Source organism: Salvelinus namaycush, chromosome 2 (assembly GCF_016432855.1).
Source record: "Salvelinus namaycush isolate Seneca chromosome 2, SaNama_1.0, whole genome shotgun sequence".
Lineage (NCBI taxonomy): Eukaryota > Metazoa > Chordata > Actinopteri > Salmoniformes > Salmonidae > Salvelinus > Salvelinus namaycush.
In genome coordinates this window covers 40,874,869-40,902,746 of record NC_052308.1, presented here as the reverse complement: position 1 = coordinate 40,902,746, position 27,878 = coordinate 40,874,869, and the positions used below count along the sequence as shown (strand labels likewise).

General features: G+C 45.7%; 1 protein-coding gene across 1 annotated transcript in view; it reads right to left on the bottom strand.

Annotated features, from left to right (window-relative positions):
- The window catches only part of LOC120062974 (phosphatidylinositol 4-phosphate 3-kinase C2 domain-containing subunit beta-like), a 72,781-nt gene that overhangs the window by 32,399 nt on the left and 12,504 nt on the right, over positions 1–27,878 (bottom strand). Inside the window, exons 2-14 of the mRNA XM_039013029.1 lie at positions 17,224–18,163; positions 16,837–16,937; positions 16,268–16,428; positions 15,075–15,195; positions 12,607–12,718; positions 12,443–12,522; positions 11,857–11,920; positions 11,512–11,658; positions 11,264–11,297; positions 8,039–8,234; positions 4,418–4,540; positions 2,859–3,029; positions 2,672–2,780 (exon numbers count right to left, since the gene is read on the bottom strand). Of these exons, the coding sequence (XP_038868957.1) occupies positions 2,672–2,780; positions 2,859–3,029; positions 4,418–4,540; positions 8,039–8,234; positions 11,264–11,297; positions 11,512–11,658; positions 11,857–11,920; positions 12,443–12,522; positions 12,607–12,718; positions 15,075–15,195; positions 16,268–16,428; positions 16,837–16,937; positions 17,224–18,069 (2,265 nt within the window). The 5' untranslated portion in view covers positions 18,070–18,163. The remainder of the gene's footprint in view (positions 1–2,671; positions 2,781–2,858; positions 3,030–4,417; positions 4,541–8,038; positions 8,235–11,263; positions 11,298–11,511; positions 11,659–11,856; positions 11,921–12,442; positions 12,523–12,606; positions 12,719–15,074; positions 15,196–16,267; positions 16,429–16,836; positions 16,938–17,223; positions 18,164–27,878) is intronic.

Here is a 27,878-nt window from a genome sequence, read left to right as displayed (position 1 = left end):
CTCAAGGATGATCAATGGAAACAGGATGCATCCAAGCTGAATTTAGAGTCTCACCGCAAAGGGTCTGAATACTTATGTAAACAAGGTATTTCTGTTTTTTATTTGTATAGAATTTGCAAACAATTCTAAAAACCTGTCTTCGCTTTGTCATTATGGGGTCTTGTGTGCAGATTACTGAGGATTTTATTGTTTATGTCACCTGTACTCCCTCTCCGGCCTCCATGTCACCAGGCTGCTCGTTATGGCACACACCTGTCACCATCGTTACGTGCATCAGCGCATTATGACACTCACCCGGACTCCATCACCTCCTTGATTACCTGCCCTATATTTGTCACTCCCTTTGGTTCCTTCCCCAGGTGTCATTGTTTCTGTTTCATGTCTGTGTGTTGTTCGTGTTTCTTGTTTTGTATTATCTTTTCATTTATTCATTAAATGATTGACACCCTGAACTTGCTTCCCGACTCCCAGTTTCATCCATTTTTGAATAATGTTGTAAAGTAACAACATGTGGAAAAAGTCAAGGGGTCTGAATACTTTCCGAAGGCACTGAGTAGAAATAGACTTCTGACCTGACTGTTACAGAGCAGATGGACAAGTTAATGGGTAGATGAAGAGATGAAGAGATTGGGGGAGAGGAGAGGAACAGAATGATGTGAGGAATTCATCCAAGGAAAGTAGGAGAGAGATTAAAAGAAAAATAAGAAAAGCCAAGAGATCAACACAAGACCCGAAACTCATGGCAGGCCAATGGGGGAAAGAGTTTGAGGAAGAAAGACAGAGGCCTAAACAGAAGAGAGGAATGTAAAAAAACAACGAAGAGAAAAAAGTCAGAGGGTAATGTTAGACGGTGTGCACGTGTGTATGTGTGTGTGCACGTGTGCGTGAGGGGGTTACATTCGGGTTAATGAGAGACAGATGGACGCCAGGCCCCAGATGTGTCTTATGCGATGTTCGTATGTGTGCGTAAGCATGTGATCTGCCGTCAGTGATGAAGAACGAAACCTCAAATGATGTCACCACGCTAATGAGGAGACTGATTGCAACAACACACACACATCTCATTTGAACACAGGCCACTGCACTGAGACAAAAAGCCATAGGGCACCAGAGCCACGGGCCAGTTGGCACTGTGACACACTGGGTTGGCACTGCAGGAGGGACTGAGTTTACACTACAATACTGCTGAGAGGAAACACTGTGTGTGTGTGTGTGTGTGTGTGTGTGTGTGTGTGTGTGTGTGTGTGTGTGTGTGTGTGTGTGTGTGTGTGTGTGTGTGCATGTGTGACAGAGAGAGAGAGAGAGCGATAGAGAGAAAAGAGGATGTGTGTGTCAAAAGGGAGGGTATAGAGAGTCTAATATGAAGGGCGAGTTTTGTTGGCCAGAGCAGAGCTATCTGACCTACTTTCAGGTCCCTTCGGCAAGCAGCAGCAGCTCGCACGCATGTGTGTGTGTGTGCGTGCATGTGCTTCTGTGTGAGCGTAAACGTCTACATCTGTGTGTATGTGTACTACACAGGGCTGGGCGGTATGGCCAAAATACTGTATCATATCACTATATTGTACTTATTTTTAACAGTATTTTACGTTTCTGAAAAATACAAATTCTAAATATGTTTTATGAGTAGTGCATGACTCTAGAATGGCAAAAAATACATTTGAAGTGAAATGTATTTCTCCATTCTGATGGTTTTGAGGTAGATAGGTACATGCAGGCAGCGATTAGGAGATGCGTTTCCCCTTTCAGTAATACACATGATCTCAAGTGTTCTGGTTGTGCGGGTTGATGGCCACTAGACTCGATGCTGTATGTTAAAGTTATATCTGTTTATAGGGATTGAGGTCCAAAGGCCAAGGACAGATTGTTGTTGTGTTCTGTGGAACACCGTGATTCTTTAGCGGCTGACAAAGTAGTTTTGATTTCCTGATGCTGTGTATATACTGGGACATGTTTCTCTGCTTCTGTTCTGGAGGTGTCTCCCTGTTGCAACTTGTATTAAACCAGATTGATTTATTAGAGTTTGTATCCGCGAATGCTCATCTCTTTTGTTCACCTGAAAATCCCCTTAACACCATCACTGCTACACAGCTCTAAAACAGGCCATAAAGTCACCAAACGTTCATATGTTAACACGCCCAAGAGAACTAGTATTGTACCTGTAGAGTGTGTGTGTGTGTGTGTGTGTGTGTGTGTGTGTGTGTGTGTGTGTGTGTGTGTGTGTGTGTGTGTGTGTGTGTGTGTGTGTGTGTGTGTGTGTGTGTGTGTGTGTGTGTGTGTGTGTGTGTGTGTGTGTGTGTGTGTGTGTGTGTGTGTGTGTGTGTGTATTGCTCTTTGGACCAGGAGCTAAGGTAGATGTTTTATTGCAGCAGATCAGTCAAAAATCTCTCTCTAAGTCCCCATACAGTACAGTATGCTGTAAAAGGGAGCGAGAGAAAGAGAGAGGGATAGGAGAGCAGAGGAAGAGAAAGAAAGAGATTGAGAGTGAAAAAAGTGGATAATAAATAGGGAACTACACCCTGAAAAACAAATTGACGCAGATAAGAGAGAGGAAGGAAGGACGAGGAGAAATGGTGTGTACGCGTGTCTGTGTGTGTGAGCGCGTGTGTGTGTGTGAGCGTGTGTGTGTGTGTGAGCGTGCGTGCGTACGTGTGAGAGAGATTAGGCCAGTTACCTGCAGGATGACGCTGTCAGGCTGGCTGAAGTTGGGGGAGCTGGAGCGAGTGTTACTTCCTGGGGTGGAAGGCCACAGACCCAGTAGCTTCCTCCCACACGTCAGGATGCTGGGGGAGACACAGGATGGCGGTCATCCCACCGACACGCACGCACAGACATACAGAGCCTCCTGAACTGCTACTCACTGTCTGAAGTTGAAGAGGGGCATGGTGACCCAGCCCAGAGAGTCGATGCTCCGCCGCTGCTTGCTGCCCTTCTCCTCCGCACCTCCAGGGGGTGGCAGAGCGCTGGCATACAGAGTCACCGTCAGCTGGGTCTCCCTTGGCAACTGGTTAATCTGCACTGGGAAACACACCCTGGGGGGGCGAGAGGGACAGGGGGGAGGGAGAGGAGAGAGATGCAATGGGAGAGGAGGGTAAAGAAGGATATAAGGGGCAGAGAGGAATAGAAAAGGAAAGAGGGTGGGGGATGGTGAGAGAGAGAGAGTTGTACTTGAGTCCTTGTGAAATGCAGTATAAAGTAAATTCAAATTTTACTACAAGAGAGTAGTCTCGGAGTGCCACTGTAACTGTTAGTCAACAGTAAATGATCCATATATTATATTTAGCCCTGTGTCATCCACATGGGACCCGTGTGCTCTCAACATGAAAGAGAAGAACACATTAAGAACTCTGTTGGAATTCTAAAACTTCAAAAGACTAGTTAGCATGAAAGAAGCTAGCGTTTTGCTAACAAAAAATTGCCGCGTTATAAAACACACACCATTGCCAATAGGGGCTCTATTAGCATGCGTCGCTAACTAAGAAAACATTTTCAGTTAAGCGGCCAGACTGTAGGCTACATTATGGACGGGTGCCTCATAAAAGCCTCTCACGATAAGATGTCCAGCCAAACAGTTTACATTCAGGACTTTTATACAACCAACAAACCAAGAGCTGTTTGAGGAAGGCTACCTTACAAAGCTGTAGATCGCTGCACTCCCTGTCCAAAGCACTCCGGACAGAATTAAACATGGCTAGGGTTGTAAAATCCCGGGAACTTTCAATAAATTCCCTGGTTTTCCCCAAATCCCGGTTGGAGGATTGTTCAAACAGCTCTTGGTTTGTTGGTTGTAACTTTTATTGAAAGTTCCCGGAATTTTGCAACCCTAAACTTGGCCTATTCGTGTTTATTCCATCTTATCTTAAGTGGCTCCATCAAGCCGGACACGGTCAAGCAATCTTCTCGGGAAGTGGTGTTTTAGAGTGAAGGCTTTACACTGCTGTAGTCACATCTGGAGATTTCAGCACCACTAGTTCTACTCAGGGTTGATAATCCACCAGGACGCTAAATCAACCCGGATACCGGAGGATTAAAAATATCCTTACAATAGACGCTAAAAAAAGATCCCAACAACAGTGTCTTCAAAAATAGCCCCAGGGACAATGCATTAAGGACATGAGGTAGAGGTGGAGAGATCAGAAAATAGCCACCGGATGCTGCTGCATAGCTACCTTGACATCTCTTCTAAAGGAGATTAGTTACAACCCGCAAATTGTAACTAAGCGCGCAAGCTTATTGAAGCAGATGTAAACCGTTTACAGTATGTTTTTATTTGTGGGTTGTAACTAATCTCCTTTAAACGATTGGTTGGGTGTCTGTAAGGTCTGTTTTAATAGGCTGTGAGGTTGGTTGAGGTACCTGGCTGTGATTGGTTAAAATATCTATAAAGGCCTGTGGTAACAGGCTGTGTTTGGGTACATACCTCTGGTCCCAGACCACCAGGTGAAACAGGTACTTGCTGACCTGCTGTTTGCTGGTGTGCTGCGGGGCACAAAGTTCCACCCCTCCATGGGTCAGAGAGCATGACAGGAAGAAGCCCTCGTAGCTAACAGGAAGAGGAAGAGATCAGCCAATGGGACAACAGATTAGATGATAGTCATTATGAAACCCCATTGGCCTATGTATTTAAACGCTATAAATACAAGTAACTGAGGACCAAGTTGGAGTCATGTGAAATTATGCATAACAAACAAGACTTTTCTTCATGGGTCTGTGTTCAATTCAATCAATGTCTTCTGACTATGGGAAATGAACGGAGTTCTCTTGTGAGAGTGTGTGTCAGTTGTGTAGTGTATATCAGTGTATGTTAGAGTATACACTGAGTGTACAAAACATAATGCTCTTTCCATGACATAGACTGACCAGGTGAATGTAGGTGAAAGCCATGATCCCTTATTGATGTCACTTGTTAAATCCACTTCAATCAGTGCAGATGAAGGGAGGAGACAGGTTAAATAAGGATTTTTAAGCCTTGAGACAATTGAGACATGGATTGTGTGCCATTCAGAAGGTGAATGGGTAAGACAAAAGATTAAAGTGCCTTTGAACGGGGTATGATAGTAGGTGCCAGGCGCACCACTTTGTGTCAAGAACTGCAACACTGTTGGGTTTTTCACGCTCAACAGATTCCTGTGTGTATCAAGAATGGTCCACCACCCAAAGGACATCCAGCCAACTTGACACATCTGTGGGAAACAATGGAGTCAACATGGGCCAACATCCCTGTGGAACGCTTTCAACACCTTGTGGAGTCCATGCCCCGACGAATTGAGGCTGTTCTGAGGGAAAAAGTGGGGATGCAACTTAATATTAGGAATGTGTTCTTTATTTTTTGTACACTCAGTGTATATATGTGACATTTATAATATTATATACTAATACTACAGGGATCATCAACTAGATTCTAGCGTGGACCGATTTCTTCCTGAGCGGATGGTCGGACGGCCAGAACAAATAATTACAAATCATTTGTAGACTGCAAATTGACCGCAAGAAGCCCAAACAGATATAATATTTGACTAAAATATAATCATTTCAAACATTTCAAACATTGCTTACATTCTGACTTATAGTTACTATTATTTACAACGCTACTCCTCTTACTCCGTTTAAGCTAACTTTAAAACGGGCCGACTGGTCTGATATTGTGCTTGTATACAACTTTTTGATACTATATATACTTTTTGATAGTATATATACTTTTTGATACTATATATACTTTTTGAACTATTACACTTTTATTAAACTTCATCCACTTTCATGGCATTTCTTCAACATTCTAAAGCTTCCATTGTGACATCATGACTTCCAATGTAGCCTGGCGGGTAGTAACCGAAAGGTTGCTGGATCGAATCCCAGAGCTGACAAGGTCAACATCTGTTGTTCTGCCCATGAGCAAGGCAGATAACCCACTATTCTCTGGGCACCGATGACGTAGATGTTGATTAAGGCAGTGCCCCGCACCTCTCTGATTCAGAGGGGTTGGGTTAAACGCGGAAGACACATTTCAATTGAACGCATTCAGTTGTACAACTGACTAGGTATCCCCCTTTCCTATTCCATTCACTGTGGACACAACAATAGCATTTATTTTTTACATAAATCAGCTACTTTGACCATTTTCCCAATAAGTTATAACAAACTTTAGAGGGTATGACATATTGGTCTACTTACCTGCATTCAAATCTGGAATCAGAAGATAATTATCTGTCACCAATCAAAAGTTACAGCTGTTTGTCGGAGTAGCTAGAAAAGTAGCTAGCTAACGCCAGCTAACAGCTCTCTCATGTCTCGTCGTTGAGCAAAAGTTTGAACCTTTCACCGTTTAAGCTATCAACTCCAAACTAAAGTTGAGATGTATTACGCGTATTATTATTTAGATGTACTTATTTCAATTAATTACCCATCAGACTGAATAGTAATTAAAGGGTAATAACATTGGGAAATAATGCTACCATGTTATTTGTCTTACAGTGAAATAGAGTGCTATTGCTTGTTAAATCCCTATCTGAAAACCTTGTCACTGCAGATGATATCAACCTCGTGTGGGAGATTATCAGATACTTTTGGTATCAATTATCAGTTTTTCCTGCACACACCTTTAGTGTCTTTCTAACACACACACACACACACACACACACACACACACACACACACACACACACACACACACACACACACACACACACACACACACACACACACTGGACAAGTGCCTAGCAACCAATCAGAGCTCGGCCACACCCCTCAGGTCAGAGGTCATGCAGGGTTCCCAGGCTGTCAATCACCCTTTGTCAGGAACCAATCACGCGCCAGCAACAGTTTCAGGGGAGACAAAGGAGACAGCAAACTGGGGTTCAGCGAGGGGAGTGGGGGTGGAGCAGTGGACCATTCACGTGATTGGAAGGGGGTGAGGGAGTGGCAGGGCCATTCCAATACACAGCAGTGGGGACAGGGGAAAGTGCAGGGGCAGAGACAGTGGTAGGGGCAATAAGGCTGTAGGGTGAGGGTGGGGGAATGGTAGGACAAGTGTGTAGAATGCATTGGACAGAATGTATGGGAATAGTGAGGTGGCAGTGCATCTGGCCCTGGTTATGGAGCTGTGCCAGTGGAGAAGAGAGGAGAGGAAAGAGCAGTTACTGAGAGAAGACATATGAATGGAGATTCAGGGGGAGGGTTTGGGCTGAGCTGAATACACAGGCCAATATAGAGGGAGCGATGGCATGGGAAAAAGGAGGGAAAACGTGGTACGGGAGGGAAGAGAGGATAGGGAAGTAAAGGGAAGTGAAAATGGGGAGAAAGGTAAAGGGAGGGGAGGAAAAAGGGGATGAATCGTTATTTTTTGGGGGGTGGCAGATGAGGCTGTTTCTCAGGGTTCTCTATGTATGCTGCTATGCTCCATAACACCATGTAATCCTCTTGGATTATACTGGGGAAATCCAGCCTGAACAGCTGGCCCCCAATTGTCATACTTGAGTAAAAGTAAAGATACCTTAATAGAAAATGACTCAAGTAAAAGTGAAAGTCACAGAGTAAAATACTACTTGAGTAAAAGTTTACAAGTATTTAAATATGCTTAAATATTAAAAGTAAATGTATTTATTTGTTTCAATTGCTAAAATATACTTAAATATCAAAAGTAAAAGTATAAATAATTTCAAATGCCTTATATCTCGCAAACGAGATGGCACGATTGTATTTTTTATTTACGGACAGCTAGGGGCACACTCCAACACTCAGACATCATTTCCAAATGAAGCATGTGTGTTTACTGAATCCGCCAGAACAGAGACAGTAGGTATGACCAGGGATGTTCTCTTGATAAGTGCGTGAATTGGACCAATTTCCTGTCCTGCTAAGCATTCAAAATGTAATGAGTACTTTTGGAAATGTATTGAAGTAAAAGTAGTCAAAAATATAAAAAGCAAAGTAAAGTACAGATGCCCCCAAAAACTATTTAAGTAGTACTTTAAAGTATTTTTAGTACTTTACACTACTGGTTACGTGCGTTTGTGTGTGCCTGAGTGTACAGTATGTGTTTTACCTGGCAGCCCATGTGATGGGGATGCGGTGAGCAGCGTAGACGCTGAAAGACAGGACGTTGGTGACCAGGCCTGCTTCCTGTGTGGGTGCCGTGTGCCGGTTGCTCTGCACCGTGGTGTGGAAGTTAGCATTGAACGTGCTACAGTACAGCTCCACCAGATCCAAAATGGCTGCCGTCAGCTTCTCCACCACTTTCTCTGCAAGGGGAAGCAAACCATTTAGATTCACAGAGTCTTCATTTAGCAGACACTCTCTAAATGCATTCAATTAAAGAGGGCTAAACAACCACTTAACACAAGCTTTAAAAGTAAGACCTTAAATAATAAATGTTAGTAACAATCTGTGTGCAGAACTTAGCATGTTTTAAAGATCTCTCCTGATTCACAACAGCTGTCTGTCAGTATTACTCGTTATCTAAGAGCAGAGTCAGAGTAATACACAACACCAAGTCCATGCTCTTAGAGTTTATTGCCATGTTATCACCCTACTGCTAATCCTTGAGAGCTCTTTACTCCTACACTGATCCTATGACCTCTCATACAGTGTGTATTTGACCTCTTAATAGCCTTGTGTTTGTACACTACCAGAGGAGAGTCAAACATTAGTTCCATCATTCATAGGGCTCTGGTCCAAAGTAGTGCACTATGTAGGGAATATGGACCCTGGTCAAAAGTAGTCCACTGTGTAGGGAGTACGGGCCCTGGTCAAAAGTAGTGCACTGTGTAGGGAGTACGGGCCCTGGTCAAAAGTAGTGCACTGTGTAGGGAATAGGATGCCATTTGGGATACAGACATGCCAACACAGCTCAGTTGCCTGGGCTCCACTCTTTACATATGTCTCTTCATACATCCAGTGGAGCAGCTCAGCCCTATAGGGAAAACAACATCCAACCTCTCGGAAATATTAGCCCTTTCTTTATGAGGGCAGACAGACGGATAGAGATGCAGATGGATGGAGGAGGTGGTTAGTGTATCTGCGTATCCTGTATGAAATTAGCCATCCTTCCTGTTTGTCGGAGTATAGCTGGGGGAGGTAGGGGATTTGTCTCAAATGGCACCCTATTCCCTATATAGTGCATTACCTTTGAACAGAGCACAATGGGCCCTGGTCAGAAGTAGTGCAATATAAAGGAAATGAGGTGCCATTTGGGACCCAGTCAGAGAAATCGGTAAAGAGGGACATCCGTGGCGTACGTCACAGCGAGTCAAGGACACTTCCGCTCTGACATGAGGTAGGGCTACTGTGACAGACCAGTGTGCCTGCTTAGCAGTGTAGCTTCTTCCCCATCTCGGTACACTGTCCGTACAGCAGCTCAAACCAGGTTCCTATGCCACGCAAACACACCTGACCGCCCGCTTCACAACGTTCTAGTGCTGCTGAAAAGCTAGTAATTCGGTGACGTGAGTGGAGACATTTCAAGCTGTTGGGAGAGCTTAAGGTATGATCTTAAGGGGATGGTTCACCCAAATTACAAAAAGACATATTGGTTTCCTTACCCTATAATCAGTATATGGACAAGGTATGAGAGCAATCCATGCTTAAGTTTAGTTTCCCTGGCACTGTTTCCACATGCTATCATTTTAGCATTCGTGGCACAAATCCCATTTAATAAAATATATATATATACAGTTGAAGTCGGAAGTTTACATACACTTAGGTTGGGGTCATTAAAACTTGTTTTTCAACCACTCCACAAATTTCTTGTTAACAAACTATAGTTTTGGCAAGTCGGTTAGGACATGTACTTTGGAGAAATGTCCTCTGGTCTGATGAAACAAAAAGAGAACTGTTTGGCCATAATGACCATTGTTATGTTTGGAGGAAAAAGGGGGAGGCTTGCAAGCCGAAGAACATCATCCCAACCGTGAAGCACGGGGGTGGCAGCATCATGTTGTGGGGGTGCTTTGCTGCAGAAGGGACTGGTGCACTTCACAAAATAGATGGCTACATGAGGGAGGAAAATTATGTGGATATATTGAAGCAACATCTCAAGACATCAGTTAGGAAGTTAAAGCTTGGTCGCAAATGGGTCTTCCAAACGGACAATGACCCCAAGCATACTTCCAAATCTGTGGCAAAATGGCTTAAGGACAACAAAGTCAAGGTATTGGAGTGGCCATCACAATGCCCTGACCTCAATCCTATAGAAAATGTGTGGGCAGAACTGAAAAAGTGTGTGCGAGCCAGGAGGCCTATAAACCTGACTCAGTTACACCAGCTCTGTCAGGAGAAATGGGCCAAAATTCACCCAACTTATTTTGGGAAGCTTGTGGAAGGCTACCCGAAACGTTTGACCCAAGTTAAACAATTTAAAGGCAATACTACCAAATAATAATTGCGTGTGTGTAATCTTCTGACCCACTGGGAATGTGATGAAAGAAATAAAAACTGAAATAAATCATTTTCTCTACTATTATTCTGACATTTCACATTCTTAAAATAAACTGGTCATCTTAACTGACCTAAAACAGGGATTTTTTACTAGGATTAAATGTCAGGAATTGTGAAAAACTGAGTTTAAATGTATTTGGTTAAGGTGTATGTAAACTTCCGACTTCAACTGTATATTTAACCAGGCAAGTGAGTTAAGAACACATTTTTAGTTACAATGACGGCCTAGGAACAGTGGGTTAACTGCCGTGTTCAGGGGCAGAACGACAGATTTTTACCTTGTCAGCTCGGGGATTTGATCTAGCAACCTTTCGGTTACTGGCCAAAACACTCTAACCACTAGGCTACCTGCCGCCCTCATTCAAGTCAAAGAACCGATATCAGCATTTTTCGAGCATCATGAGAAATGCTAATATCGGTCCCATGACTTAAAACATTAGCATGTGCAAACAGTGCCAAGGAAACTAAACCGACGCATGGATTGCAGTCATACATTGTCCATAAACTGCTTACACAGTAAGGAAACCAATGTGTCATTTTATAATTTGGGTGAACTATCCATTTAATTCTGTCACACTACTGTACAGACCTGTCCATCATCCCATGACCCTATAACCCGGCGATCCTCCTCTCCATCTGTCCTCTTTCTCCCATCTACAGTATCATTTCATCTCCTTCTTTCCTCCCCGTCCGTACTTCCTCTTCTCTTTCCCATCCTCTCTCTGTCTTCCTCCTTCCTCTTCCCCTCCGTCTGCCCTGTCTATCATCCCCTACGCTACGGTATCTGTCTGTGTGTTATTCTGTGTTGTAGCACAGTAAGACATGAGGAACCTACCTCTGTTCTCTTTGATGGCCAGCAGTGACGGATCCTGTGAAGAGACACTCACACAGTTACAGAACGCATTCAACACATTGACTAACCTTGGTTCTGGAGTTACAGGAGTACATAATACTGTATGGGTAATGAATTTATGCCAGATCTAAGCTCATTTTTGTTTTTTAACTCTCTGTGTCTAAAGGTTAAATTAGAGCTGTGTCTAAAGGTCATTTCTATCTGAAATGTGGCAGTGTGTGTGTGTTAACCTTCTGTACTCTAGGCTGCAGACGACAGGGGCATGCTGGGAGCTGGTTGAGGGCGGAAGTGATGTCAGGCGTTTCCACGGCAGCCAGCGAGCTGCAGAGAGCCTTCACTGATTGGACCAACCGTTCCACATGCAACACAAGCTCCACCTTCAGAGGGGGGAGGGAAAACAGAGCGATTTCAACCTCACACATACACTTACAAAATAAAAGAGCCAAACATGTTTGCTTTCGTTTGTGTGTGTGTTGTGACAGTGTGTGTGTGTGTGTGTACGTGCATGTGCATTTGTATGTGTGTCTGTGCCTGCATGCGTATGCGTGTTTGTGTGCACGTGTGTAGTAGGTTACCTCTGATAGTAGAAAGGACTCAGCCTCGTTGTGAAAGGTATCCAGGAGCAGAGTCAAAGCCTCTCTGTTCAAACACAAGTCAATATCAACAACACTAACCACGTTTCTATCCAACCTTTGTACGAGAGTAAAGTGCATGTCAGAACATGGGAACCTTCCAAATGTCGACAAAACAAAATACACTAGACGAGGTGGGATCTTTTTGAGTCGGGTAAAACATTTATTATGCAACAAATGGCGGTGGAAACCCCTTATGCGCAAATATTGATAAAATAACCATCACATCGACGAATGCTTGGAGTCACACTATGACATGTGTGGTTCTCCCACGAAAGAGTTGTTTTGATGGGCACTGCATCATTACGCACAGCCTTTAATCCGCATCAAGTCCATTTGATGGAAACACATTTCTGGTGGGAAAATGCGCATATTGTTTTTTTGCGGAGTTTAGAATATTCGCATGAAAATCTGCCGCCAATTGGACGGAAACTAGCTACTATCAAGGGTATGAAAGTCCCAGCTCAAGGCCTTTAAATGCTTTCTAATGTAATTCGTGGTGTGAGAGATATAGGCCCCTCCCCCTCACCTAGTAACGGTCTGTCTGATTGGTCGTTCCTGCAGCAGAATGCCGTGGTTCATCGTAGAGGGCGTGTCATCATCATCCTCCTGTCAATCACAGCATAACGACACGATGAGTGTGTGCGTACGATTGTCTGTGTGTGTGTGTGCATGCGTGTTGTGTGTGCACACCGTGCGGCCCAGTTCTGTGTTGACAGAGCCTCTCTTGGTCAGGAAGAGACGGATGTCCCAGTCAAACTTCAGACACAGCTGGATATACTCCAACTCTGCCAATGTCTGGGAACTGAGAGAGAGAGAAGAGAAGAGAAGAGAAGAGAAGAGAAGAGAAGAGAAGAGAAGAGAAGAGAAGAGAAGAGAAGAGAAGAGAAGAGAAGAGAAGAGAGAGAGAGAGAGAGAGAGAGAGAGAGAGCATTAACCCTGCTACTGTCAAAGATGATGGATAAATTAAGATAGTTCACTCAGGCCATTTACCAATTCAAAAAAAAAATGCAGTTCCTGTCTACTTAAGGGGGTGGCTCTCCCATAGACACCGATGCGAAAGCAGCTGGGTCCGGTCTAATTAGTTCATGGATTTCTATTGAAACAGAAAAAAAGGAAGGCGTGGGCTGTCTCGTTTCCTCTTCCGTCTCTGCTACTGTCAAGCCCTGGGATTGACAAAGCTGTGTAACAAACCATGACCTCAGCACACAGAGGAAGTCCTAACCTATTTTACCAGCTGCAGGTTATCAGGGGAAAACCCACTTCCTGCTGCTGCTCAGCCATGTCCACACACACGAACAAGGAAAATAAAAACAAGTGGAAAGACAGACATACACACACATGTGCACAGACTCACAAAACATGGTGCGCGCACACACAGACACACAGACACACACACACACACCACACACACACATATATACTCAGATTCACTGTACTGGAATGGAGCTTACTGTAAAACACATTTAAACACTAGCTGGCTGTTTCTCTCGAGAGGAAGACTTTAGAGAAGAGTGGGAGGGAGTGTGTGTCAGGGTGCGTGTGGTTGGGGGACGAAAGGTCATGTTGGCCCACAACTGTGTGTGTGTGTGTGTGTATAGAATAGTGTGTTTTTACTGGGGAAATCCCCTGAGGTTTAGGTCGGCCCTCAGACATCAGCAGAGCTTGTTAAAAAACGGCCATAATTGAGGCCTTCAGTTATATGAGTGTGTATATCTGGACCACAAACCACACACACACTCCAGCTCTCTCCTCTCCCTCAGTTTACCCCCAACTCACTGCCCTGTTCTTTCTCGATAAAGCCTAAACGCATTCCTATAGCCTGGGCCTCACACACACTCACACTCACACTCACACTCACACACACACACACACACACACACACACACACACACACACACACACACACACACATTTGTTTTACTATCCTTGTGGGGACCAAACAATTGATTCACATTCAAAATCCGATTTTCTCTAACCCCTAACCCTTAACCCTAACCTTAAATCCTAACCTTAAATACTAACCCCAACCCTAAGCCTAACCCTGATTGTAACCCTAACCATAAACCTAACCCCTAAGCCTAATAGCCTTTTTCCTTGTGGGGACCGGCAAAATATCCCCACAATTTTCCTTTGTTTTACCAACCTTGTGAGGACGTCTGGTCCCCACAAGGATAGTAAAACCAAAAACACACACATACAGAAACACAAGGTTGAGACATGCATACGGTACACACACAAACACATATGGCTGAGAGTACGAGTGTATAGCCAAGGTCTACGCAATTTTTCCAAGGCAAGGCTCTTCTCAGTTCATCTGAGGGGAATTGCTCTGGCTCTCGGTCTTATAGAACAGCTGTTTGTGTATTCACATGCATGTGTGTGTGTGTGTGTGTGTATGTGTGTGTGTGTGTGCGTACATGTGCTCTCTACCTCCCAGTCCCACCCTCCGGGCCCAACTAACATGGCTGGTGATGTGTTATGATTAGTTGGCTCTCCTCTACTCATTCCACCCTGTGCTTGGCCTGTTCCATGGAGTAGTGGGGGACAGGGGGGCACCATCGCTGCCGCAGCCCAGCCAGGGTGAGCTCTACTGGGCAGAGAGTTGTCAGACTGCCCCCTGGCACCCATCCACAATGGGGTGGGCATGGAGCCAGGAGAGAGAGGGGGATGGGCAGGGAAGAAGGGAAAGAGAGGGAAGGCATGGGAGGAGAGAAAGAGGGGAAGCAGCATAGTGTAATGTTGCCAATGGAGTGTAGACTGACAGGGCATGTGTGGAGCTTATTCAGCAGTGAAGGAAATTAAAGGGATACGTCGGGATATTGGCAATGAGGCCCTTTATCTACTTCCCCCAGAGACAGATGAACTCGTGGACACCACTTCGACGTCTCCGTGTTCAGTATGAAGGAAGTTAGAGGTAGTTTCATGGCGCCAATGCTAATAAAATTGGTATCCACGACTTCATCAGACTCTGGGGAAGTTGATAAATGGGCCTCATTGCCAAAATCCCGAAGTATCCCTTTAAAAACACTCAAAAGCCAAATCCCAGCCGCCTCTTCCAGTATTCACACATATTGTAGACAGATGGGCGAGAGGAGTGGAGATACAGAGAGAGGGAGAAGAAGTTGAGGAGAGAAAGGCACGAGAGAAGTGCTCCTTACTTCTCTAGGAACTCAGCTTGACCGCAGACTTTGAGCAGGTAGTGGTCGACGTCGATGTGGTCCAGGTCCTCATTAGCATAACACAACGTCTGGTAGATCAACAGGTCCACTGTAGATGACCCTTAGAGAGAGATGTGGGGAACAAAACGTAAATTACAGTACATGATAGAAACAAAAACAGAGGAAGAGAGAGAGAGGGTGGATGGAAGAGTAAAGCGATAGAGAGACGGGGAGAGAGAGAGAGAGAGAGAGAGAGAGAGAGAGAGAGAGAGAGAGAGAGAGAGAGAGAGAGAGAGAGAGAGAGAGAGAGAGAGAGAGAGAGAGAGAGAGAGAGAGAGGTGAATGTGTGGGTGTGTGGGTTCTTTGATTCAACCTCTCTGGACTGAGTCAGTGCACACCGACCCAACTATTCTATTGACAGGAAGAGTCACAGGGACAGATGTACTGGAAGAAATGATTCAGACTGACTGACTGCTGTGTTGTTGATTGCTGTAGTTGATCTTAAATTATCTTACAGAATGAATAAGAGGGAAACAACCACTTTGAGACAGAGGGGGAGGGGGGGGGGGGTTGAGACAGAGAGACAAAGACAGACAGAGATGGGGATAGAAAGAGAGAGAGAATGGAGGGGGGGGGTCTCTGACTCTGTTTACTTGGCCAGTTCGATCTCTCTGAGTGAGAGCAAACATACTCTCTTCCGCCATCATGAGTCATGAGCTGACCTTACTGTACCCACAGCGCATAGTCTCACACACCACTAAGGGAGACAGGGTGAGGTAGAGAGAGAAACAGAGAGAGAGAAAGATGGGCAGAAAGAGAGGAGACCTTCATAGCATGAACAGTGATGTTTCCAAAGCGGTCTCTCCTTCCCCTTCCCTTAAATCTCCCCCTCTTTCTCCCTTTCTCCCAGACCCATGAATGAGGCCAGATTAGACAGTTGGTTGGCTGGGATCCGGTCAGTGTAATTCCATTAAGGGAACTCCAACCACATGCTTTCCTTTATCCCTGATACTGGCCAAAACATTCCCACTGGAAAACCGCAGTGGCCTGGACAGGACTGAGTGAAGCAGACATGACATCCGCTGAGGATGTGTGTATGAAAATAGGGGTGAGTGATCTCTGTGCTGATGAACCTGCGGGGTGTGTGAGTGTGTGTGTTTGCGAGTGAGTGAGTGGGAGTATGTGCATCTTACCGTCACAGGTGAAGGTGAGTGGTTCTCTGGCGTGGTCGCTGATGACCGTAACTTTGACGCTGACCCCTAACCCCTGTTGCAACTCTTCAGGCCCCACTGAAGGCGACCACACAAACCCAGAGTTCTTAGAGCGGTCGTTGCTTGGATACGCCGACCGCAACCTGAAAACAACACAACCACCACACAGGGATGGTTATTAAAAGGTAATAAATAGCTGACTGTGAATTAACCACAACACACAGTTATAACTGCTTGTAGTCAGCCTGACCACAATACAACCACAACAAAACCACAGCACACGAATGGTTCTAAACAGCCTGACTGAGGGCGAGAGGGTACATTTTTAGTCCAATCACAAATCAACCCCTAAACCCTACGCCCAATGCACTTGTAGATATTTGAGAGGATCTGACAGGTGTGAACAATATGCTAATAGCTCCATCTTGCCCTCTGATTGGCTAAGTGGAAGTTTCACCTTATAGTTTATACCAATCAAATCCTCTTAGATCTCCACAAGTGCATAGGGCGTTTGGCTTAGGGGTTGATTTGGGATTGGGCCGTACACTTACACGTCGAGCATGTGACAGAAGGCGGCCACCTCCTCATCTCTTTCCTCTGACACCTGGAAGAGCTCATAGCCGAAACCATTAAGCCTGGGGCCCAGAGACACCTGCCAATCACACACAGACACAGGAACGATCAGTCACAGAACTGACTGTAACAGAGCATTCAGAGTCACGGAACAGAACACAGCTGGACTGCGTTGGAATAGACTGACTTGACTGGATTAAGCTGGAGACAAGCCTAGACCTTTCAAGGATCGTTTATTTGTGTCTAGGTTTGACTATGGAAACACTGAATGAGGGTGTGAGGTAACACTAGATGTGAAATAATGCTGTGTCATGCATAGTGACGTAATGAATCTGTAGTGAGCCTGTCATAGGGTGAGTAGTTACCGGGTCGGCCGACACTCTGCGCTGGTTCTTGTTGCTCTTCTGGATAGGTACGTAAGTGCGGGGGGGCACCTGAGGGGGGAGGGTCTTACTCCGAGCCACCGGCTTCCCTGATTGGTCCCCATTGGCCCGCCTACCCCTTGGCGCCAGCCAATCGCCATTGAGCTTGGAGAGGGCGTCGTTGAGGCTCTCGTAGTTGAGCATCTCCCCTGACGACAGTTTGGGCTGGTCTACCTCAGGGGTGAACAGGTTGACATCCCGGGGCACCACAGTGCGTCGGGAGGGCGGGAAGGGCTCAGTGGAGGGGGGTAGAGGGGTCCTTGGGGGTACAGCAGGAGGAGGGTCATCCGGAGGGGGGAAGCCTTTAAGCAGAGTCAGAGGAGAACCATAGCTAGACCCTGAGTGCCCATAGCTGGAGTTCAGGTAGTCCCCCTTCCCTGAACTCTCCAGGATATAGAGGGGCTCTTTGCTGTAGCTTCCCAGAGGAGGAGTGGCCCTGGCTGGGGAGGGACGTGGGGAGTGGGACCCCCCAGGCTGAAGGTGGTTGAGGAATGGGTCCGAACCAGACAGCCCTCTTAGCAAACTCCCTCCTGGAGGAAGAGGGCTGGGGCAGGGTGGGAGGGGGCGATCGATCTGGCTCTGGCCCTCCCTAGGGGGTAGCGTAGGTAACCTCCCAACCCCCTGGCTGCTGGTCCCCTCGCTCTCCCCACCCTTATCCTGTTTAAGTCTTGACAGGGCATCATACTCCATCTGTAGAGCTTCAGCCATTACCAACTCTCTCTGGCTCAGGCCCAGGGAATCCAGTCCCCAGGGGCCTTCACCGTCCTTCTGAGTCTGTGCTGCCGACATGGTTCTACAGGGGAAGCCACCACCAACAGAAGAGGAGGAGAAGGACACTGGTTCTAGGGCTTCCAGAGAAAAGACATGGGCCTCAGAATACGCTCTGTGGAGCGAGAGAGAGAGAGAGGTAATCAGAAAGAGTGAAAAAAGAGGAAGTAGTCAAAGTGAGACAGAGGCATGCATTTCAGTCCTGCCATTCAGACCACAGATGCCAAGTGCTCTCAGTTTCAGGTGTATTCTACAAAAACACAGCTGATTCTAGGGCTGGGAATTGCCAGTGACCTCACAATACGATATGTATTGTGATTCTTACGATTCTATATGTATTGTGATTCTTACGATTCTATATGTATTGTGATTCTTACGATTCTATATGTATTGTGATTCTTACGATTCTATATGTATTGTGATTCTTACGATTCTATATGTATTGTGATTCTTACGATTCTATATGTATTGTGATTCTTACGATTCGATATGTATTGTGATTCTTACGATTCTATATGTATTGTGATTCTTACGATTCGATATGTATTGTGATTCTTACGATTCGATATGTATTGTGATTCTTACGATTCGATATGTATTGTGATTCTTACGATTCTATATGTATTGTGATTCTTACGATTCTATATGTATTGTGATTCTTACGATTCTATATGTATTGTGATTCTTACGATTCTATATGTATTGTGATTCTTACGATTCTATATGTATTGTGATTCGACACTGATATGTGATTGTAATTTGATGTTCCAAACATATTGCTCACGATGCACTAAGTGTTCAAAACATTATGAACATTATGCTCTTTCCATGACATAGACTGACCAGGTGAATCCAGGTGAAAGCTATGATCCCTTATTGATGTCACTTGTTAAATCCACTTCAAATCAGTGTAGATGAAGGGGAGGAGACAGGTTAAATAAGGATTTAAGCCTTGAGACAATTGAGACATTCAGAGGGTGAATTGGCAAGACAAAATATTTAAGTGCCTTTGACCGGGGTATGGTAGTAGGTGCCAGGCGCACCGGTTTGAGTGTGTCAAGTACTGGAACGCTTCTGGGTTTTTCACGCTCAACAGTTTCCCGTGTGTATCAAGAATGGTCCACCACCAAAAGGACATCCAGCCAACTTGACACAACTGTGGGAAGCATTGGAGTCAACATGGGCCAGCATCCCTGTGGAACACTTTCGACACCTTGTAGAGTCCACGACATATGGAGCCGGTTCTGTTTTGTACACCCGCAATTTGATGAATGCAAAAAGACATCTGTTACAAAACACCTACGTGTATTGTAATGACATTCTGCGATTGTCATTAGGCCTACACTTGTAGCCTGAATTGATGTGTCCAAGCGTGCCTTGGTCTCGGCCACTCATCTCCGCGAGCGTCTCAGCCACACATCTCCGCCTTGATAAAATGTAAGTGTTCTCCTCAAACCACAATGCAATTTGGAGCGAATACCACCCGGTTTCCAGTCAATTGAAGGATTTTTTGTAATGACTTGGTGCTGCCTATTGTAACGCTCGTCGTTAGGTGGAAGAGAGGAGGACCAAGGCGCAGCGTGGTAAATGTTCATGTCGTCGCATTTTAATGATATCCAACAAAACAGAACACTGACAAAATACAAAAACAACAAAACGACGTGAACAGACCTGAACTTGAGAACATATAAAACATGAATGCACGAACAGGAATAAACGAACGAAAACAGTACCGTGTGGCGAACAAACACAGACACGGCAACAATCACCCACAAACAAACAGTGAAAACAGTCAACCTTAATATGGTTCCCAATCAGAGACAATGACAAACACCTGCCCCTGATTGAGAACCATATTAGGCCAAAAAATAAACCCAACATAGAAACACATAACATAGAATGCCCACCCAGCTCACGTCCTGACCAACTAAACAAGACTGAACAAAGGAAATAAGGTCAGGAACGTGACAGTACCCCCCCCCCCCCAAGGTGCGGACTCCGGCCGCAAAACCTGAACCTATAGGGGAGGGTCTGGGTGGGCATCTGTCCACGGTGGCGGCTCTGGCTCTGGACGTGGCCCCCACCCCACCATAGTTAATCCCCGCTTCCGTGGCCTCCTCCTAATGGCGACCCTCCATATTAACCCCACTGGACTAAGGGGCAGCACCGGACTAAGGGGCAACACCGGACTGAGGGGCAGCACCGGACTGAGGGGCAGCTCCGTACTGAGGGACAGCTCCGTACTGAGGGGGAATTCCAGCATCGCCGGCGTGACAGGTAGCTCTGTCAGCTCCTGGCTGACTGACGGCTCTGTCAGCTCCTGGCTGACTGACGGCTCTGTCAGCTCCTGGCTGACTGACGGCTCTGTCAGCTCCTGGCTGACTGGCGGCTCCGGCAGATTCCGGCTGACTGGCGGCTCCGGCAGCTCCCGGCTGGCTGGCGGCTCCGGCAGTTCCCGGCTGGCTGGCGGCTCCCGGCTGGCTGGCGGTTCCGGCAGCTCCCGGCTGGCTGGCGGTTCCGGCAGCTCCCGGCTGGCTGGCGGCTCCGGCAGCTCCCGGCTGGCTGGCGGCTCCGACCGGTCCTGGCTGATTGATGGCTCTGGCAGCTCCTGGCTGGCTGGCGGCTCTGGCGGCCCCTGTCTGGCGGGAGGCTCTGGCGGCCCCTGTCTGGCGGGAGGCTCTGGCGGCTCCTGTCTGGCGGGCGGCTCTGGCGGCTCCTGTCTGGCGGGCGGCTCTGGCGGCTCCTGTCTGGCGGGCGGCTCTGGCGGCTCCTGTCTGGCGGGCGGCTCTGGCGGCTCCTGACTGACGGACAGCTCTAGCGGCTCCTGACTGACGGACGGCTTTGAAGGCTCAGGACAGACGGGCGGCTTTGAAGGCTCAGGACAGGCGGGCGGCGCAGGCGGCGCTGGGCAGACGGACAGCTCAGACGGCGCTGGGCAGACGGGCAGCGCAGGCGGCGCTGGGCAGACGGACAGCTCAGACGGCGCTGGGCAGACGGGCAGCTCAGACGGCGCTGGGCAGACGGGCAGTGCAGGCGGCGCTGGGCAGACGGGCAGTGCAGGCGGCGCTGGGCAGACGGGCAGTGCAGGCGGCGCTGGGCAGACGGGCAGTGCAGGCGGCGCTGGGCAGACGGCAGACTCTGGCCGGCTGAGGCGCACAGTAGGCCTGGTGCGTGGTGCCGGAACTGGTGGTACCGGGCTAAGGACACGCACCTTAAGGCTAGTGCGGGGAGCAGCAACAGGGCGCACAGGGTTCTGGAGACGCACAGGAAGCCTGGTGCGTGGTGTAGGCACTGGTGGTACTGGGCTGGGGCGGGGAGGTGGCCCTGGATATACCGGACTGTGCAGGCGTACTGGCTCCCTTGAGCACCGAGCCTGCCCAACCTTACCTGGTTGAATGCTCCCCATAGCCCGACCAGTGCGGGGAGGTGGAATAACCCGCACTGGGCTGTGTTGGCGAACCGGGGACACCAGGCGTAAGGCTGGTGCCATGTATGCCGGCCCGAGGAGACGCACTGGAGACCAGACGCGTTGAGCCGGCTTCATGGCACCTGGCTCAATGCTCACTCTAGCCCGGCCGATACGTGGAGCTGGGATGTACCGCACCGGGCTAAGCACACCTACAGGAGACACCGTGCGCTTTACCGCATAACACGGTGTCTGCCCGTACTCTCGCTCTCCACGGTAAGCTCGGGAAGTTGGTGCAGGTCTCCTACCTGACTTCGCCACACTCCCTTTTAGCCTCCCCCCCCCCCCAAGAAATCTTTTGGGCTGCCTCTCGGGCTTCCTACCGCGTCGCCGTGCTGCCTCCATTCGCCGGTATCCCTCCTCACACTGCTCCAGAGAATCCCAGGCGGGCTCCGGCATTCGCCCTGGGTCGATCGCCCACCTGTCGATCTCCTCCCACGTAGTGTAGTCCAGACTCTGCTCCCATGTCCATTCCTCCTTGCGCTGCTCCTGCTGCCACTGCCTGTTACCACGCTGCTTGGTCCATTTGTGGTGGGTGATTCTGTAACGCTCGTCGTTAGGTGGAAGAGAGGAGGACCAAGGCGCAGCGTGGTAAATGTTCATGATGTCGAATTTTAATGATATCCAACAAAACAGAACACTGACAAAATACAAAAACAACAAAACGACGTGAACAGACCTGAACTTGAGAACATATAAAACATGAACGCACGAACAGGAATAAACGAACGAAAACAGTACCGTGTGGCGAACAAGCACAGACACGGCAACAATCACCCACAAACAAACAGTGAAAACAGTCAACCTTAATATGGTTCCCAATCAGAGACAATGACAAACACCTGCCCCTGATTGAGAACCATATTAGGCCAAACAATAAACCCAACATAGAAACACATAACATAGAATGCCCACCCAGCTCACATCCTGACCAACTAAACAATACTGAACAAAGGAAATAAGGTCAGGAACGTGACACCTATCTTGGCCAGGACGCTCTTGAAAAAGAGATTTTTAAATCTCAATGAGCCCTTCCTGGTTAAATAAAGGTTTAATAATAATAAATAAAAATTGCTAAATGTTAATGTGGCTGACATGCAGTAATGTTAAATAATAGTTTAACAACCTTCAGTTTTTTGGGCATGTTGTGTTAATTGTGATAGGCTCACGTTTTACCGGTATGCCGTACCCCCACTATTTATTTTGCCGGGACGCCGTACCGGAATGGCTTACTTTCACCCCTGTTATGATCAGTCATGGAAATCAAAGTGTTGAAAACACGTTGGTTCACCAATTAAAAAGAAGATGGTGAACAAGCTATAGGATGAAAGATATCTGCGTTTTGGTGCAGGTAGAGCCGACTAGGGCTAGCTAACGCTACTTAGCAAAACATATATTTTTATTACAAATCGATACTTGGAGTCAGAGTTTCTATATAATATCGTCCAAAATAATATTGCGATATACAGGGCGCAATCAAATCCGCGATGCGTAGAACGTGGCTGGAATCACGCAATCCAGACATTAAAACGGAATTCGGCAATATTCAAAAATGTATTGAATTAATTAGAAAAGGTGTTAATTATGACAAGGCACGAACAATATGCATTAGCGATTTGTATTTTCCTTCAACTTTCTGATGAGGCATCGGCGCGGGAAGCCTCTGTTCGCGCGTGCATGTTTGTCTACCACTTTGTGTAGCCGTTAGCAATGATGCTAATGATCGCCGTCTTCTGCTAGATGGAAAGGCCTCCCCAAAAACCTTCTCAATTAAATGTTAACTACAAAGTAGAGTACGTCAACCTGGCAGAATGATATAATTATTTGCATCGATCCAGCTGTGATTTGTTTAAGTCACTTCATTGTAAATAAGAATAGAATGTTTCTAAACACACTTCTTGTCACGTTCTGACCATAGTTCTTGTGTGTTTTAGTGTTGGTCAGGACGTGAGCTGGGTGGGCATTCTATGTTGTGTGTCTAGTTTGTCTGTTTCTATGTTTGGCCTAATATGGTTCTCAATCAGAGGCAGGTGTTTTGTGTTGTCTCTGATTGGGAATCATATTTAGGTGGCTTGTTTTGTGTTGGGGTTTGTGGGTGGTTGTTTCCTGTCTTTGTGTTCGTTTCACCAGAGAGGACTGTTTCGGTTTGCCGCGTTTGTTATTTTTGTATTTTGTAAGTGTTCACGTTTTCGTCTTGTTTATTAAAACATGTTGAACACGAGCTACGCTGCGTCTTGGTCCGATCCCTGCTACACCTCCTCTTCAGACGAAGAGGAGGAAGGCTGCCATTACACTTCTATATTAATGTGAATGCTACCATGACTACGGATAATCCTGAATGAATCGTGACAATGATGAGTGAGGAAGTTAGACGCACAAATATTGTACCCCAAAAAATGCTAACCTCCCCTGTTATTGTAATGGTGAGAGGTTAGCATGTCTTTGGGGTACAATATTTGTGCGTCTAACTTTCTCACTCCAAAATGACACAACATTATTTATGATACATTTCGTACAAAATAATCTGAAACGCAATCAAAACAAACAGCAAATGCATCCAACAAATTTGTAGAGTCACAAGCTTGATGTAGATATTGCGTGCTATGAATATGGGACCAAATATTTCACTTTTTACTACTTTAATACACAAGTGAATTTGCCCTAATACTTTTGGTCCCCTAAAATGGGGCGGCTATTTGTTTGTCCCTTGATGGTGTGCACTTGAATTAAAATGGTATTTACACCCCCAAAAATAAAATTCCTAGATTTTTCCCAGACCTCAAAAGTGGTCTCCTGTTGTGGTTTAAAGCATTGTTGTGAACTTAAAACATCCAATTAAAAAAGTGTGATTGAAAGAAAAAAGAAAAACTGGGAAAAATCTGAAACCTGGAGAAACTAAAAACAGTGAAAACGGAATTTGGGAAAAAATGAAACAGATTTTATACAGCCCTAGATATGTAACTGCATCATTGTTTCCCCCATAACTAGCTGATTCCCCCCTTTCTTCACGTTTTCGTTATTTGGAGGACTGCATAAACAGCTTATTAACCACTATTTAAAGAACAAAAGGTCTTATACAGGACAATTCGCATGTAACAATTGACACATGGTTAACAAACTGTGAATAGGTACTAATGTTTAGTAAAACAGACGTGGCTGGTTCAGACAGGAAACTGCAGCTCAGCAGTATCACAGCCCAGATTCCTGACCTCCCATGGACATGTTAAACCCATAATATGGCCTCACACACACACACGCACACACAGCATGCATGCAAGCGCACAACATGCACATGTCCCACAGCACACACAAAAACAGAGGAAGTGATCTGCAGACTCGCTCTAACTGTGTGAGGAAGAGAAGCTGAGGCAGCATTCTCTAACCCAGTTGTTCACCAAACGGTCGTTTCTATTAAAAACAATAAAACAATGATGTTGACAGTAGGGGCACTTGTTTCAGCTGCCCTGCGTGCCGGGTAGGCAAAGTGTTCCCATTTTTAACCATGTCATGCGTCTGAAGGTACAAACTCCGCCTACCCGACGTGCCCGGAGAGATAAATCAAGTGCACCTATAGGCTACCGCTAGTCAATTGGATTGTTCAGATCATCATATCTACAGCTTTCTCATTAATACTGTGGTTTCAAAACGTCTAAAACCATGACGACAGAGACTGTCAACGAATACAGAAAAGAGCTGCAGTTTTTACGAGTGAGTTCATGTTTAAGTTTTTATTCAGCATTGTGAACATGAAATGCAGTTCTCCACTCGTGCTGCAAACAGCACTGCGCCTTAAATGAAAGCGTAGCAAAGTGTATCGATAGGCTGGCGTTATGATTAGCGCTGTGTGTTTTTTTTTATATCAAGGAACATTTCACTTTCTCTGTTCATTAGGAGCAACAACATGAATGTGTGCATGAGGCAGAAATAATGCGGTGTGACTCGAGTTTCACCATCAGCTCGAAGACTCCGTCCCCTTTTTGGTCAGTCTTAGCATAGGGGGGGAGAGCTGAGGGACTGTCAGACAGTGAGGCGGACCCTCTGATGCTCTCCCTTCGCTGAGACTTCAATTTATGCTCACTTAGCTGTGCCTCACAAGTAACACAACAAATGATGACCTATTACCAGTGTGATCCTATAACTCAAGTTCGTACTCGAAAATCGAATCAAACAATTCATGAGAGCCCATGAGCTCTTGTTGCGCAACATTTCAATAGGCTAGGCAATTGCTCAAGAAAATAGAGTGATGGCCTCTACTAAAAATAGAAGGATCAGCTTTCTATAGGCTATGCCTACTATATTTATTGATCAACTTTCCTAACATTGCGTATATTTACAACAGGAGAATGGCCTAGCTGGCTGGCATAAAAATGAACCATGGGAAAAGCGTCCTCCATTTGCTATTTAAGTGCATAGATGACATGTATTTTTTCTGTTTCGATACAGGTGCATGATAATGGTCCATTCTAAATCAAAACAAATGTCACACATGTTATTTAGTATATGTAAAGACAATATTCAATTAAGAATAGTCTGATGGGTGACAATATATATTATATATTATCACTTGTGAATGATGCCCAGCATAAGAAACAATGCCTTTTTTTGGGACTTTTTAGAATCATAGTCACACTATTCATGTACAGTAGCATAACCCATGAGCCTATATGTTTTAATAAGGTTTGTATCACAACTAAAATGGCCAAAAACCTTCAGAAAATTAAGCACATTACAAGGGGTGTAGAGACTAACTGGCATACATAAACAGAGCGTGAGTTTCACGTTTGGGGAAGATAATTTTCACCATAAAAATGCACCTTTATAATAAAAGCATTATATGCACAATTGCATTTGCGGTCACTTTTGATAATGGTGTTTTCCACTAATGGAACATTTGCGCATATAGCCTGTGCATTGCTGTGCTTATAATGTGAATAAATAGCCTAATAGTTTGTCAACATTTTAAGCTAAATGTTCTGCATACATAAAAAATGTTTTTTGAGGCTAGTGGTTGTATTAATCTGGGATCTATCGCATCCCACAACTGTCCCAGACTATGTTTGGAATATTTATTTCTCGCACAGAATAGGTCAACTTTTGTACTATGGGGGATAGTAGATTGACGTAGGCTAGTGCTTTTGCTGTGCGTTAGCAAACAATAAACAGTAGCCCTAACAAAAAGTAAATGTGGACAGTTCTTCCAATATCTTCAATATGCACCTTTGGAATTGGATAAGGACACGCACAGTTGCGTCCTCAATGTGTGTCTTCACTTGTAGCCTATGAGAAAGACCTGATCACGTGATGGAGGGCGCAGCACTCAGGGAGAAGCGTACAACGGCCACAAAAGGCATGGATTTTTAGAGGGGTGCATTACGGCCACACAAAGGGGATGACACCGTTAAATTCTAGGCATTATCAAGTGCTTGTCAAATTGTGAATGAGAGACATAAAGTGTGTACAGCCTGCGCAAAATACAGAGCAGAGCTCATGCCTTTTAGGCAACTTTTTTCAAATCATCAGAGTCGCATCATGCAGCCTTACAACGTAGTCAATATCAAAACATATAGCCCAACGTTTTTAGAACATTTAAAGTTACATTAATAACTAAATGTAGCATATAGGAGTACCTATTTCTTTGTTAACCGCTCAACACAGAATATCCTCCCTCAAATCGTTTGGAGAAAATAACCTTTCTATTTTATTCAGCTTTGTTCAATTGTATTCTTCATACTATAAAATAATGCCAAGGAATTTTAAGCGAATCTTGTCTGCTAAATTAACTGGTGTAGCCCACAGCCATTTGGCATAGCCAGATCAGGACCTAACATAAGGACAACACAGAGTATGCTATTATTTTCTTCTGAGAAAGACTACATTTTCTTCATATCATGCTTCATTAGACCCGTCTAAAATAAATCATGGATTTATTGTGAAGGTGTAGACTACATTACATGGATTTATTAGACTTTTTAAAATGTAGATGTTCCAAAGGTCTGCATCAGTGGCTTGTAGGATGTGCATGGAATCCAGGAGATGCTAAATGTGTTTAAGTTAATTAATGGTCAATTACCGTGAGACCGGCAGTTATTTGCTTGACAATCACTGGCTGACAAAATGTTGTGACCGCCACAGCCCTAATTGGGCCTATAGCCTACTGCACAAACCTTATTGCTACGGATATCTTTTTAATAGGTTACTGTTGCTCTAACCCTATACACCACTTTCTCTCCCCCTCTCACACAGATTCAAACACTTTGTGAAGGTACATATGACAGCTCTCTTCCCTACAAACCTCTCTATTCTTGTGAAAGACTCCAGCCACCAAAGCCATAGGCTGTTCTCGCTGCAAGCGGTACCGATGCAT